Source organism: Berkeleyomyces rouxiae (assembly GCF_048999995.1).
Source record: "Berkeleyomyces rouxiae strain 22BRR77 chromosome Unknown BrBRR77_ptg000009l, whole genome shotgun sequence".
NCBI lineage: Eukaryota > Fungi > Ascomycota > Sordariomycetes > Microascales > Ceratocystidaceae > Berkeleyomyces > Berkeleyomyces rouxiae.
The window spans coordinates 398,105-411,105 of record NW_027396499.1 but is presented as its reverse complement, the minus strand read 5'-3'; the positions used below and the strand labels follow the sequence as shown (position 1 = coordinate 411,105).

Genomic DNA, 13,001 nt, shown 5'->3' with positions numbered 1-13,001 from the left:
GTGCTAGAGCATGTATTTATACTTGTACTCGTTATAGAGACCACCCCGCCTTATTAATGCTAGCGCACCAAGAGGTGTCGTTGAAGCTCGCGCGTTAGTGCCGCTTAAAAGTGGTGCACCCCGTATGCCCCCGCATCACGTGCCGATAAGATAGCGACCAATCCACTGTAGCCCCAGCTTTTCGCAGTGGCTGGCCATTGTCTCTCTGGCTGACTGCAAAGTGCAAATAATCATTGGCCGAAGGCTCTCCCGGGCAATGCGTCCATGCTCCGTGATCTACTCGCGCGCCAGCCAATCACAGACCCTCGCCTACAAGCCAATGCCTCACCACCTCAAGTGATGGACGTTGATGCTTCATTCTATCACTCCTGGCGTGATTCAGCTCCCTGAAACTAGCTCTACCTGAACAAGCACAGGCGCTCGCTCTCTGCTTTGTCCTCGTTCCTCTGATCCCCCCTCGTCCCCGCCCTGCGTGACTCAAGCTTATCCTTGCTCTCTGGGCCCTCGCTTAAGCAGTCTTTTTTTGGCTTACACGACCGACCCGACCATGTTTTCCACGCTAAGAGCTTGCCCGCGCCGGCTCCCGATACCCCGTCACTGCCCGGCGCCTGCACTACCTCGACAGGTCCGGTTCTTGACCACCACTACGTCGCCGCAAAAGGATGCTCCGAAGGCTTCGTCCGCCCCCACCGCTGCAAAGCCGTCAAAACACTCCGGCGCCGCGGTCAAGCGCAATGCCCTGCCTTCTGTCGGGCCGAAACTCGCTGCCTTGCGCCGTGCTGGCGCGCCCACTGCGAAGGATGTCAACAAAGACAGCCAGTCGGCCGCAAAACTGATTACGGCCATATGCGTCAGCGAGAGCTTTACCATGCCGGCAGCGCTGCGTATTCTCAAGACTAAACCAGGCTATTCCATCGACCCCCATGCCACCGGCCTTTCGCCCAGCGAGGTCATCCACGCGCAAACAGCAGAAGGTGGCGATGTATTTGTCTTTCGTTCCGGCACCATCGTCACATGGGGCGTCGACTTGAAGTCTCTTACCACAGATCTGCTCAGGGCTGCCGTCGGCACACACCCAGCCTCAGAACGGGAGGTTGAAGACCTAGATTTCATCGAGGACAGCGTGCGCGAAAACAGCTGGCTCAAAGGCGATCTGATTACGCTCGGGACAAGGGCCCCTTCGGCGCCTGAGTCCGGACCCGAGCTCTCGCCCGCACACAACATCACACTAGCCAAGGTCGCCTTCTCCTCCGCCCTTGCGCGGAGCACACGCCTGGCTGTTCTCGAGAACAAAATGGGCAAGTACGGCGAAAGCACCAATGACTTTACGAACCTGCCGCTCGACAGCCCAAGCCGCCTACGCTCCAGCCAGCGCATGATTCTCCAGCTGTCCAAGGACCTGCTGATTCTCCGCGCACGCCTCAACCACCACTCGGAACTGACGGACCCGATCCCCGATCTCTTTTGGGACAGCCGCGCCGAGCTGGGCCTAGAGCGCTACTTTGAACAGGTCAGCGAGGCGCTGGATATTAGCGTGCGCATTGAGATTCTGAACCAGCGGCTCGACTACGCGCAGGAGATTGTCGGCACCATCCGCACCATGGGCACAGAGCAGGAGAGCACGCGGCTCGAGTGGATCATCATCCTGCTCATCACCGTCGAAGTCATCTTCGAGACGCGCCGCATTGTTTCCGAGATTCGCGAGGAGAGCAGGCAGAAGATTGAACGGCTAGCCGTAGCGCAGGGCATCCCAATCGACCCTGTGACGCGGATGCCAGTCCGGCAAGTGGACGAGGAAAAAACGGCGTAGAGGGGTAGATTGTGTCTGTGGCACACGACAAGGAAAGAATACTAGGTGTTAACAATGAGGACATCTCACGGGGCAATTAATTCATTGTACGAATACAGAGACAGAAAGGTAGAGCACAATCACTCAAATGTACGAATAAGAAGTAACAAGGAGCAAAAATAAAAACAACTCAATACCACACAACATGTACCAAACGCGCCGCAGCCAATGGCGCCGAACCAGTGAGAGAAAAAAGAAAGGGAGAAAAAAGGGCAGAGAGAAACGAGTGGCAGAAGGATAAAGAGAAGGAAATCAGAAGAGACAATCCAAGAGATTCTCAGAAAAAAAGATGATAAATGAAAAAAAAAACAAGATGAATCCAAAGGAGAAATGTCATCCAGCAGTGCAACAACAAGCAATGATTGTGCCTCTAGAAAAATACAACCACCACGAAGAAAACAAGGTGCCATCATATCATGGCGTCTGCTAGATTCATCGCACAGGCCCCCTTTGTATTACTCCTAACAAGCCATCCCTCCCCCCGCCCAATCCTCCTACTGTTCTCCTAGGACTTCGTTACTTTACGACTTGGGTCCCTGCCCTGGGATCATCGGCACTGGTACCGGCGTCACCTTGTGCGGAATCGTCGGCGCCGACCCGTTGGCCATGCCACGCGGCAGCGCATCCTGCCCCTGCGCACCAGCCAACGGCATCTGGCCATGCGGCTGGCCCGGGGACATCTTGCCGGCTGCGCCCATGTGGCCCTGCTGCTGCATATGCATGTGCTGCATGTGCTGGGGCGGCGGCGGCGTACTAGTAACGCCCATGCGCGCCTTGGTCTGCTCGTACATGCGCTGTTGGGCGGTTGCCGCGTCGGGCGGCATCCCGTGGTATGCGCCGTTTGGCGGCTGCGCGCTGCCGACACTGCTAGGCGTGCTGGGTGCGGGGCCGGGCGACGGCGAGGGCACGGCGCTGGGGCGCTGGTGGTGCGGGTGCGGGTGTGCGTGCGGGTGGCTGTGCGAAAGAGGCGGCTGCTGGGCCTGCGGCGGCGGTTGCTGCATCATGTATTGCCGCGTGGCCTGGGGCGAGGCAGGCGTCATGTTGGGTGTGCTAGGGCTGGGAGCGTAGCGCGGTTGCGGCGGTTGCGACTGTGCGGCGTACTGACTCGGTGCGTACGGGGGCGGTTGGTGTGGGTGGCCAGGGGGGATCTGCGGCGATGTTGCATGCGGGGGGGCTACACCATTGGGGTAGTATGGTGGTTGTTGCTGCTGTAGGGGAGGCACCTGCGGAGAATGGAAGCCTGGCTGGTTGAAAGACGGCTGGCGGAAGCGGGTGTTGGGGCTGTCAGCCGGGTAGCCAGCAGGGGGTTGTTGTCCTCTCGGACCAGCATTCGCAAACTGGGGCATTGCCTGGTGACCGTACGGGGTCTGTGTCTTGGCAAGCTGGTTGGCATAGGGTGGGAAGGCGGCAGGTTGCGGCTGTTGTCTGTATCCTTGGGGCGGAATCTGTTGCTGTTGTGCTGGAGCGGGAGACAAGGTGGCAGAGCGATGCTGAGGAACAGGCGACGGCATGTGCTGCACAGAACCCTGCCTAGGAACAGGGACCGGGGTCTGCTGGGTGGTCGGTGGTCGACCGCCATAATACTGCATCGGTTGGCCAGATACAGAGCCGCCTCGCGGTGTTGCGTACTGGGGCTGTTGGACGGTATATTGGCTGGGGAAGGTAACGCTTCCCCGTGGTCCAGACGGCCTGGAGGGCGTCGCCACATTTTGAATAGGTATAGGTGGTGCCTGTGCTTGTGCTTGCGCTTGCGCTTGCGCCTGAAGCTGTCTTTGGCGAATTCCAGCCTCATCTTCCTCCATAGTGCCCCGAACAGTCTCGCTGGGGACAACAATCTTGGTGCTGATCATCAAATCCTCAAGCTGGTCACCCTTTAGTTTGGCAACGGCGTAAGGAGGAAGCATGCTGATGATGAGGGAAAGCTGAGCTTTGAGGGCTTCGTAGGTGTGAGTCTCTGCCTCAGTAGGCGTAGCGACTTCAGCAATAGTAAGTGCGTCGGGAGCCTGGGCCTCAGTAGGGTTGGTCGGCACAGTAGAGTTGCGGAGTCTTTGGTACGACGCAAGGGTAACGATGAGCTCAGATACCTCCTCAAGTAGCTCCTCGACTTCTTGTTCCTTGGGATCCTTGTTGCTGGGCTTCATGATGTCTTCGAGGGATGGGTCGAGTAGGTTCTCATCCCAGTTCTCGAGAGCCTTGTCAATGACAGACAAGTCGATATCGTCGGCCATTTTCTTGTCCTCGGATTCATCCTTCTTATCCTCTTCCAGATATGAGTCGACCATGCTGTTAAACTCGTCACAACCAACACGGTTCCACCACATGCGACCAACAAATGAGGAGGGGACGAGGGCAGTAGAGTCATCTCTGGATGGGGCAAAACTAGAAAAGGCACTTCGGAACAGGGTTTCCATCTCAGCAACTGACGGATCTTCAGGTTGAGACCGCTTCTGAAGCTCGGGTGTAACAGCGAGAGAAGGACCAGTCCGGGAGTAATCCAGGAAGTGGCCGGTGGGGAGGTTCTGTACAAAGTAGTAGTTCGGCACGTAGGGCACACCCTCAAAAGGATCGGGGATCTGGGGCACCAGCACATTGCCACGGGTGGGTGTAATCTTTTGTGGCATCGGAAGCGGAACGAACTTTTTTGGTCGCGGGAAAACATCAGCCATGGTCCCAGGTCTCCGGTCCTCCATCACTCTACTAGCATAGTGAATTTTCGAAGCGGTCAACCCTTCAGGCAAGCCCAGGCTGCGGAAGTTGTGGGGAAGCAGCTGGTCGTCAAACTCAAAGTCGGGGTCTTTTGGCAAGCTGGAGAAGAGCTGGCGGTTGGGGGTGTTGGTAGCGACCGAGAGGACGGTGCGGGTTTTGGAAGATGCGATGATGGTTGGGGCGTCGAGGCGGGGGACCTGAGGATACGCATACTCACGATGCAGGATGGCGACGGCCTCTTCCCTCAAGCAGCCAGCTTCGTAGATGGCCTTGCGCTTTTCCGAAGTGGCTTCGTGGGCCATAGAAGCTTCGAGATAGTGGACCCGGGCGTCGACAACGGCACAGACGTCTTCGGTCAGCTCTTCCAGAGACTTGTACTCGGAACGGGCCATCTTATCGGCAACTGAGGCCCCGGGCGTCGAGGGGGCCTCTGACTTTTGGCGTTTGAGAGCGGGTTCATCGGATGGTTCATGTTCTGAGGGGGCGTGAATGGGGCGCTGGAGCAGATTCAAGGCATCACGTCTAGAGGAGGGCGCGGGTGTGTTAGCGGTGGAAATGGCATAACGGAAGGCAAGATGTCGACGAAAAGCACCAACACCCAGCACAGTTGAGCGAGGCGCGCATCAAGCTAAAAGAAAAAAAAAGGGCAGAAACACATTGGGCATACTTTTTGATGAGCTGGAAGCAGGCGTCAATTAATGCAGCCTGGTCGGTGAGGGTGCGCGCGGCAGGTGCGACAGCAACGGCGGAGCTGGCAGCGGAAGCAGTTTCGGGGTCGGCGTGGGCGGAGGGCGGCGCGGTGGATTCGTGGTCATCGCGTTTCCGCTTGCCGGGGACAACGATCGAAGCAGCCAGGGCCGAGTCGATTGGGATGTGCATGCTGGCATTGTCGGCGGGAATCTGGGGCGGCTGCACGGGAGTCATCCCATTGGGATAGGGCATTGCCGGCTGCGCCATGGCGAGCGACGGGCGCGGCGGCGGGCGGGAAACGCGGGCGGCGCGGTGGCTTTTGCTGCCGTGTGCCTTTTTAGCGGGCGGAGATGGGGTCGCGGCGGGATCGAGCCTGGGCGAGGAGGCGGTTTGCAGCGGGCTAGGCGGTGGGTAGCAACTAGTGGCTAGCTGTTGATGGCTGGGACGGGCTCTCGATGCTATCCTCGCAGACGCAAGATCAATGCGAGCGTGGGTGGTGCAGTGGTAGCCGGCCAAAGCAGCCGGGGCAAAAAAAATAAATGAGGGCAGGGCGAGGATGATCTCACACAGCGCGCCGAGCCTTGTCGGGGCCTGAAGCTGGGCAGCTGGATGCGAGCAGACGGGCCGATCGAGGGGAGGCTGGACGCGAAGTTATTTTCGGGCAATTAATCGGAAGCCGGATGATCAGCTGCGAGAATGATGCAGAACCGGAATAGCGGCGAGTGCTGGTTCAGCAAAAAAAAAACCAAGGGCTTGTCGCGACGCGAAGACGAAAAGAGAGGAAGGGGAAAAAAATGAGGAACAGGCGTGGCTTGGCTTGGCCTTGTTTGGTGTTGGCTGGCCTTGTAGGTCGGTAGTGGGCCCAGCACTTGACAGGCGCTGGAGACCACAGAAAGCGATGTGGAAAAATACTGAAAAACGCTGGTTTTTTGCACTAAATTGGGCTCAGCTGGCTGAATTATGTCGTGTTTTTCTCTGTAAAACTTGGATTTTTCAAGTCTAGAATTGCGTTGCTATTCTGCATCTTCTTCTTGGCCCTCCCCTGAACAACCACCTGCCGCCCCACATACAACCAACCATGTAAAGTCTGCCTCCACCTCGCATCCCATCCAGCCTCGACGCCAGGACGCTCGCTGAGAGCACATTTACAGGACAAAAACAAACGTCCACGTCCTCCACCACGCTGGTGTTCGCTCGCCTGCAGCGCGCCGCTGCCATTGGCTTCTTATAAACGGCTCAGCACAACCGCCCAGCCCACGCAATTCAACTCAAAGTTATATCACGTGACTCTGTGATTAGTCATCCCCCCAACCCTATCGTTGGATAGGGTCTTTGATGCCTCCAGACTTAATTACCGGTACATACATCTAACGACTTACACGACCTGCCCCGGCTTAACTCCTCCTGATAGTATTCCGCTGTACGCCGCAACTTATCCTGCAAGGGTCCCTTATTCGTCTTCCCCTACCAACTACGGCAACGAGCTAAGCAACACACGCTAGAGCAGGGTGTCTCTCTAGCTCCGCCCGTCAATCGTCACGCTCAAAGAAAACAGACTTGCTAAATATGTCTCTTGGTACTGAGTCCCAACTATCGGACTGGAAACTAAAGGCCTGCAATAGAGAAAAAACACCAGGGGACGAGGTGCTGCTTATTAATAATCCAAACCCATGCATCGGTTCTCATGTCACCCTGCATACTACCAGCCAAACAGAAACCCAATAAACTGAACCCCCCCGTCACTGTTGACGAGCCCGTGTTGACCACGCCGCCACGCCAAGCCTGAAAATGCTGCTGCTGGTTTACTTGGCTCTGGCCAGACCGACAGCGTTTTTGCCCAGGTCATACACGCTGTAGTAGCGGCGGAGGAAGGCATCACCCAGAATAGCCAAAGGGCCAGTAGGGGCAGGGAAGTCCATGCCCTGGAAGGTCGAGATGCAGCTGCCCGAAACATCCAGAATGTAATCCTCGGCGGGCAGGCTGTAGTTGTGGCCGGCCAGGTTGAAGGTAATGTCGGGAAGCTCTGATTTCTTGGCGCAGTCGACGCTCCACTGACCACCGTAACCCTTCTTGGCGCCAATCTCCTTGTTCAGCAGCTCAGCAAGGGACGAAGGCAGAATGTTGAGCGAAGTGCCAGTGTCCAGAATCACACCAGTGTTCTCCAGCTCGGCAACCTCATCGCCAAAGGCAATCGAGTCCAGGTCGACCTCCCAGTATGCCTTGCGGCGCAGGGGAATGTAGGTAATGTCGCCGGTGTAGTGGTTCTTGTTGACTCCACCAAAGATGGCCTCGCTCTCTCCCTGGTCCTCCTTGCTGAGGTAAAAGGCAAAGACAGGCTCATCAATAAGACCCTGGTTGACCATGCTGTAAAAGGGAGGCGGGATGCCATTCACCGAGATGGTATCGTAGCCCAGACCCAGGATGCCGTCAAAGCGGCCAAAGGCAAAAGCCAGGCCAGGCTCGCTGGTGGCTTCGGCAAAGAGCTGGTTCTTGATCTTGATGTCGCCCATAGCAACAGTGTCCTGGGACACAAAGCCCTTCATGCTGCCGGAACCGTAGTGAATCTCGAACTCGGTTCCGTTCTTCTTGTATGAGCTGGACGCGCTTGACTCGTACTTCTGGTGAAGGTAGCAGGCAATGCTGCCACATTGACTAGATGGAACCCAGAGGTTTGAAGAACCGGTGTCAAGAACAACCTTGAAAGTCTGGGGAGGAGTACCGATGGTGATCTCGGAAAAGTCTGGGCGGGGACCACAAGCGTTAGCAGGGCATTGTTGTGCTTGGACATGGCCATGACGCAATGACATTGAACTTACACTGAGCGTTCATAAAGTTGCTCACGGGGACGGGGTGGCCAGAGTTCATGGCAAAGTTGCTGGTCTTGGTGTTGAACATGGCGTCGACAAGGTTGAACTGGTGCTCGCCCATGTACTTCTGGCCGACTGCCTCGGTCTTCTCTTGGATGGTGGCAGTAGCCTGTGATGAAAAGTTGCTGTTAGCTGAGCTGTTTTTGGTCGCGAAGTGTTGGCAGAGCCATCACACAGGTGGAAGCAATGGTGCTGATGTAGAGAAGAGCAGAGCAGAGCTCGCGGGCTCTTTGAAATAGCTGCGCCTACACGCCAAGTATCACGGGCTTCACATCACGACTTACCAGCTGCTCTGACAGAGGGACCTTCTTGAGCTTCATGGTGTGAACCGAGGCGCTGGCCGAGCCAAGCAGCATAGCAGCCGTCAGAGCGTTTGTTCCCTTCATTATGGCGATGTGAATGTAGAGAGCGGTGAAATAAAGAATAGTGAGCAAGGATAGAAAGCAGAAATCAATTCGCTGAACTCTGCGAGATGGATGAAGAGAAAGAGATGGTGTAATGGGGAAGAAGAAGAGGGAGATTAAAAGCGAGGCGGACGACAACAAGAGGCAGAATGACGCGGATTGATAAGAGCAGGAATGACGGGGGTCAAAGCAGACCAGACAGGGCCTGGCTGGGGCAAAATAGCCAAATAGACGCGAAAGTTACAGCGGGTGAGGGCCTGACGTAGGGGTGGGGGGCCTCTGGGAGCTATGTTGTACTTGGGGCCTTTTGGGGCTTTTGGCTGGCTGGTTGTCTGCCTGGAGCGCCAGGGAAGGTGCTCTGCGCTGTCCTTGTCCTTGCTCTTGGCCGTTGGAGCGCCTTCCAATTCCGGCAAGTTGCACTCCACCCACATTCCCTCTGTATAGTTGCTGCAAGTAGTTGCTACAAACTACAAATCTGCTCTTCCGCCTTCCCCAGGGAAAGAAGGGGTTCGTTGATATGACCCGACCCGTGTAGCACTCGTATAACTCCAGACGGACAAAAAACGCCTGTTTACGCCTGTTTACCGCGCACTCGGCCTTACAAAGCAGCCGGGACACTGTACATGCTTTCACTCCACGTGATCCCGCCTGCTGCACAATGGGCAAGCTAGCTTCTGTGTTGTTGCTTTCGTCGCGCTAGCCTCTTGGCGGCGCGTGACGGCCAGGGTAAAACATCGTGCTGAGGGGAGGGAAGCTTGCCACAGAAAAACTTCACACCCACACGCTAGTCCGTTAATACCAGTGCTGCTATGGCGAGGCGGAGTCTCGGCACAGGTACAGCACACACAATAATGACCACAGCTATAAGCCCACTGCACATCCTGCCACACTTGGCCCTGCCTGCACTGTTTCTCTAGGTCGGTGTTTTACTTGCTTCTGATCGCCAGCCTCATTAAAACACTTGACTGACTGACGTATGAGTTCGAGTCGCATGGATGCATACAAATGTACATACCAGGGTTGGGAAAAAGTGCTCATTCAAGCCACAGCTAACCCTGGCTGGTCCCCCTGTCAATACATGACGTTTCGGCGTCCCTCATCCCACATCTGTATTCATGTGCTCCTCCATCCTCCGTGGCATGCGGTTGTAACCGTCCGCAGGCTACTTGTGCACGCCTGGGACCAAAACAACCGAACTCGCAGGACTGCCATGTGTATCGAAACCTGCATGAGCAAAACGGCGCGAGGCGAGCTTCCTGGCACCGCAAGTGTAGTACTTGTACCCGTCCACGCTGGGAGTCTGAGCTCCACGCAGAACCTTATTATTCTGAGGAACGTGCCTCTTATCCAGACGACAACCTTGTTTGACTGCGGATTTGGTAGTTGGTGCTGCAAGTGTAAGTGTACTATTTTTCAACTTAAAACTATCATTTGCTGAACCACAGTAAGTGAAGCTTGAGACGCCATTTCAGTGGATTCATGCAGTTGGGTTTGGAGAACGTCTTAGGGTCACACAGTGAGACATCGAAGTAATATTCTAAGCCCTGCTCTTCCTAGTGCCGGGTAAACACTTGGTAAACATGTCAGTCGCCTCAATATCACGTGAACTTGCACATGACTAAAATAGTCCTCTAACCCCGCCCTGTATATCGCTGTTGTGGACCGCAAGACAACAAGACGCGCACCTGGATAGCCAGTGAGTCAATGCCATCATCACGACATATGCCTTGCATGATGTGGAACTGCAGTATACACCGTAGCCTTCGGATGGTACTCCTGTGAAATTGTAGAGAGGATGCTTGACTCATAGTTGTGACATGAACCATTTTCTGCTTCTCCACGCGACAAGCTCCGGACCGGACCGGCAGAGATCTGCGAACTACAGACTACCTCTGACGATAAAAAACCTGCGCGATTGAGGCTTCACCAGCTGAAGTCCAGGCGTGGCAGGATCTATGAAGCTGAAGCCACCAGCAGAACAACAGCGCATGAGCAGCATTTACCTTTGCCCGTTCAAAATTCATTATAGAGGGCCAAGCTTCATCGACCTGGCTAGCCTCCGATGACCCCGCCGAGGTGCCTTGCAAAAAAAAAAGGAGCAGGGAGGGAAGGAATGAAAAAAAAAGTTCGACCCCGCCAATGAAAGGCCAGCCCTTCATTGTATGACTGCTGCTTAGAGCTGGCACTGTTTCTGGCCAGCCCGAGTCGTAATATAAACCTGGTAGTGCCTCCTCGGCCGTACTCCCGATTTTCTTCTCTTCTTCTTCTTCTTTTGCTCTGTAAATCTATCTCACTTTTCATTCTCCCGTTTCTTCCCAAAGAAATAACCCTCACACATTCACAATGGCTGCCTACGCTCTGTCAAATAACCACAAGGAGATGCTCGAGAAGTCTCTTCTCGAGACTGATCCTGAGGTCGCCGTCATCATGGTCAGTCAATTTTTCCTTACGCAGCATTCTTATTAAGACGTCTGGCGCGACTCTGGCAGTCAGCGAGACGCCAATGGCATTCTTTTGACTGATTATCAGTCATGCTACCCCTCCCCAAGCCAGCCGATCACTTTTATTTGCAGGCTAGCAATCTTACTAACCATTGTACCTTTCCTCTTAACAGAAGGACGAGATCCAGCGTCAGCGCGAGTCCATCATCCTGATTGCTTCTGAGAACGTCACCTCCCGTGCCGTCTTCGATGCTCTTGGCTCGCCCATGTCCAACAAGTACTCGGAGGGCTACCCCGGTGCCCGCTACTACGGTGGTAACCAGCACATCGACCAGATCGAGCTTCTGTGCCAGAAGCGTGCTCTGGCTGCCTTTGGCGTCGATGACCAGAAGTGGGGTGTCAACGTCCAGTGCCTGTCTGGCTCTCCTGCCAACCTGCAGGTTTACCAGGCCATCATGCCCGTCCACGGCCGTCTGATGGGTCTGGACCTGCCCCACGGTGGCCATCTGTCCCACGGTTACCAGACTCCCCAGCGCAAGTGAGTTAGAACTCAGATGCAAACGCAGCACATGTCTAAAAGGCCCCCTTTGCTAATTTGTCCTTTCAGGATCTCTGCTGTTTCCACCTACTTCGAGACCATGCCCTACCGTGTTGACCTTGAGACTGGCATCATTGACTACGACACCCTGGCCAAGGATGCTATCCTGTTCCGTCCCAAGGTTCTGGTTGCTGGTACCTCTGCCTACTGCCGTCTGATTGACTACAAGCGCATGCGCGAGATTGCTGACTCTGTTGGCGCCTACCTGATGGTCGACATGGCCCACATCTCGGGTCTGATCGCTGCTGGCGTCATCCCCTCTCCCTTCGAGTACGCTGACATTGTCACCACCACCACCCACAAGTCTCTGCGTGGTCCTCGTGGTGCCATGATCTTCTTCCGCAAGGGTGTCCGCTCCGTCAACGCCAAGGGCCAGGAGACCCTGTACGACCTGGAAAACCCTATCAACTTCTCCGTCTTCCCCGGTCACCAGGGTGGTCCCCACAACCACACCATCACTGCTCTGACTGTTGCCCTGAAGCAGGCCTCCAGCCCTGAGTTCAAGGAGTATCAGAAGCAGGTTGTTGACAACGCCAAGGCCCTGGAGAACAAGTTCAAGTCTCTTGGCCACAAGCTGGTGTCTGACGGCACTGACTCTCACATGGTCCTGGTTGACCTTCGCCAGCACTCGCTGGATGGTGCCCGTGTCGAGGCTGTTTTGGAGCAGATCAACATTGCTTGCAACAAGAACTCCATCCCTGGCGACAAGTCGGCCCTGACTCCCTGCGGTATCCGTATCGGTACCCCCGCCATGACCTCTCGTGGCTTCGGCACCGCTGACTTTGAGCGTGTCGGCCAGTACATTGACGATGCTATCAAGATTTGCAAGGATACTCAGGCTGCCCTGCCCAAGGAGGCTAACAAGCTGAAGGACTTCAAGGCCAAGGTTGCCTCTGGCGAGGTTGCTCGCATCAACGAGCTCAAGGCTGAGATTGCCGCCTGGACCAGCACCTTCCCTCTTCCCGTCGAGGGCTGGCGCATGGACGCTGGTATCTAAGTTTCTATTTAGATGCTAGTGGCAAGACTCTCACCCGAAAAAAAATTCTGCTCATCTTGGAGCTTTGTGGTGTTAAAATATTCTTCATGTCTTTCTTTTTCTTTTCTCTTTCCTTTTTCTATTTGCGCGGCGTGGTTTCAACATACAACAGACTCGGTTTTTAGGGTTAACTTTCAACACAACATTGGGATGGAAAAATGGGTCTTTTTTCTTCTGTGTGGCTCACCTGATTTTGGGTGTTCTGTCCTTTTTTTTCTCTTGCGGTTCATATTCACTTCACTTGCTACTTATACAACAAAACAATCCGGTACACCTGGATCAGAAAGGGCTACGCTTTAACACAGCCTGAACAATGTCAATATAAAAACAACCATTCAACTGATAATATCGAGCCTGAGCATGCAGAGGGTGATAATTTTTTGTATTTGTTCTTAGTCTCGTAAACAAGA

The 13,001-nt window shown here is 55.0% G+C and overlaps 4 protein-coding genes across 4 annotated transcripts; 2 read left to right on the top strand and 2 right to left on the bottom strand.

Annotated features, from left to right (window-relative positions):
- Positions 1–547: 547 nt before the first annotated feature.
- Positions 548–1,810, top strand: BROUX77_006699 (uncharacterized protein; the record flags this gene model as incomplete). Its single annotated transcript, XM_073751713.1, has 1 exon — positions 548–1,810. The coding sequence occupies one exon, from the start codon at positions 548–550 to the stop codon at positions 1,808–1,810; it is 1,263 nt and encodes a 420-aa protein (XP_073602846.1).
- A 560-nt stretch (positions 1,811–2,370) lies between these two features.
- Positions 2,371–5,512, bottom strand: BROUX77_006698 (uncharacterized protein; the record flags this gene model as incomplete). Its single annotated transcript, XM_073751712.1, has 2 exons — positions 2,371–5,077; positions 5,223–5,512. The coding sequence occupies 2 exons, from the start codon at positions 5,510–5,512 to the stop codon at positions 2,371–2,373; spliced, it is 2,997 nt and encodes a 998-aa protein (XP_073602845.1).
- Positions 5,513–7,047: 1,535 nt separating this feature from the next.
- Positions 7,048–8,498, bottom strand: BROUX77_006697 (uncharacterized protein; the record flags this gene model as incomplete). Its single annotated transcript, XM_073751711.1, has 3 exons — positions 7,048–7,985; positions 8,062–8,221; positions 8,397–8,498. The coding sequence occupies 3 exons, from the start codon at positions 8,496–8,498 to the stop codon at positions 7,048–7,050; spliced, it is 1,200 nt and encodes a 399-aa protein (XP_073602844.1).
- Positions 8,499–10,859: 2,361 nt separating this feature from the next.
- On the top strand, positions 10,860–12,552 carry BROUX77_006696 (uncharacterized protein; the record flags this gene model as incomplete). The annotated part of the gene is made up of 3 exons (XM_073751710.1): positions 10,860–10,946; positions 11,131–11,495; positions 11,565–12,552. 3 exons carry the CDS (start codon positions 10,860–10,862, stop codon positions 12,550–12,552), a joined length of 1,440 nt encoding a protein of 479 aa, XP_073602843.1.
- Between the last annotated feature and the right edge of the window lie 449 nt (positions 12,553–13,001).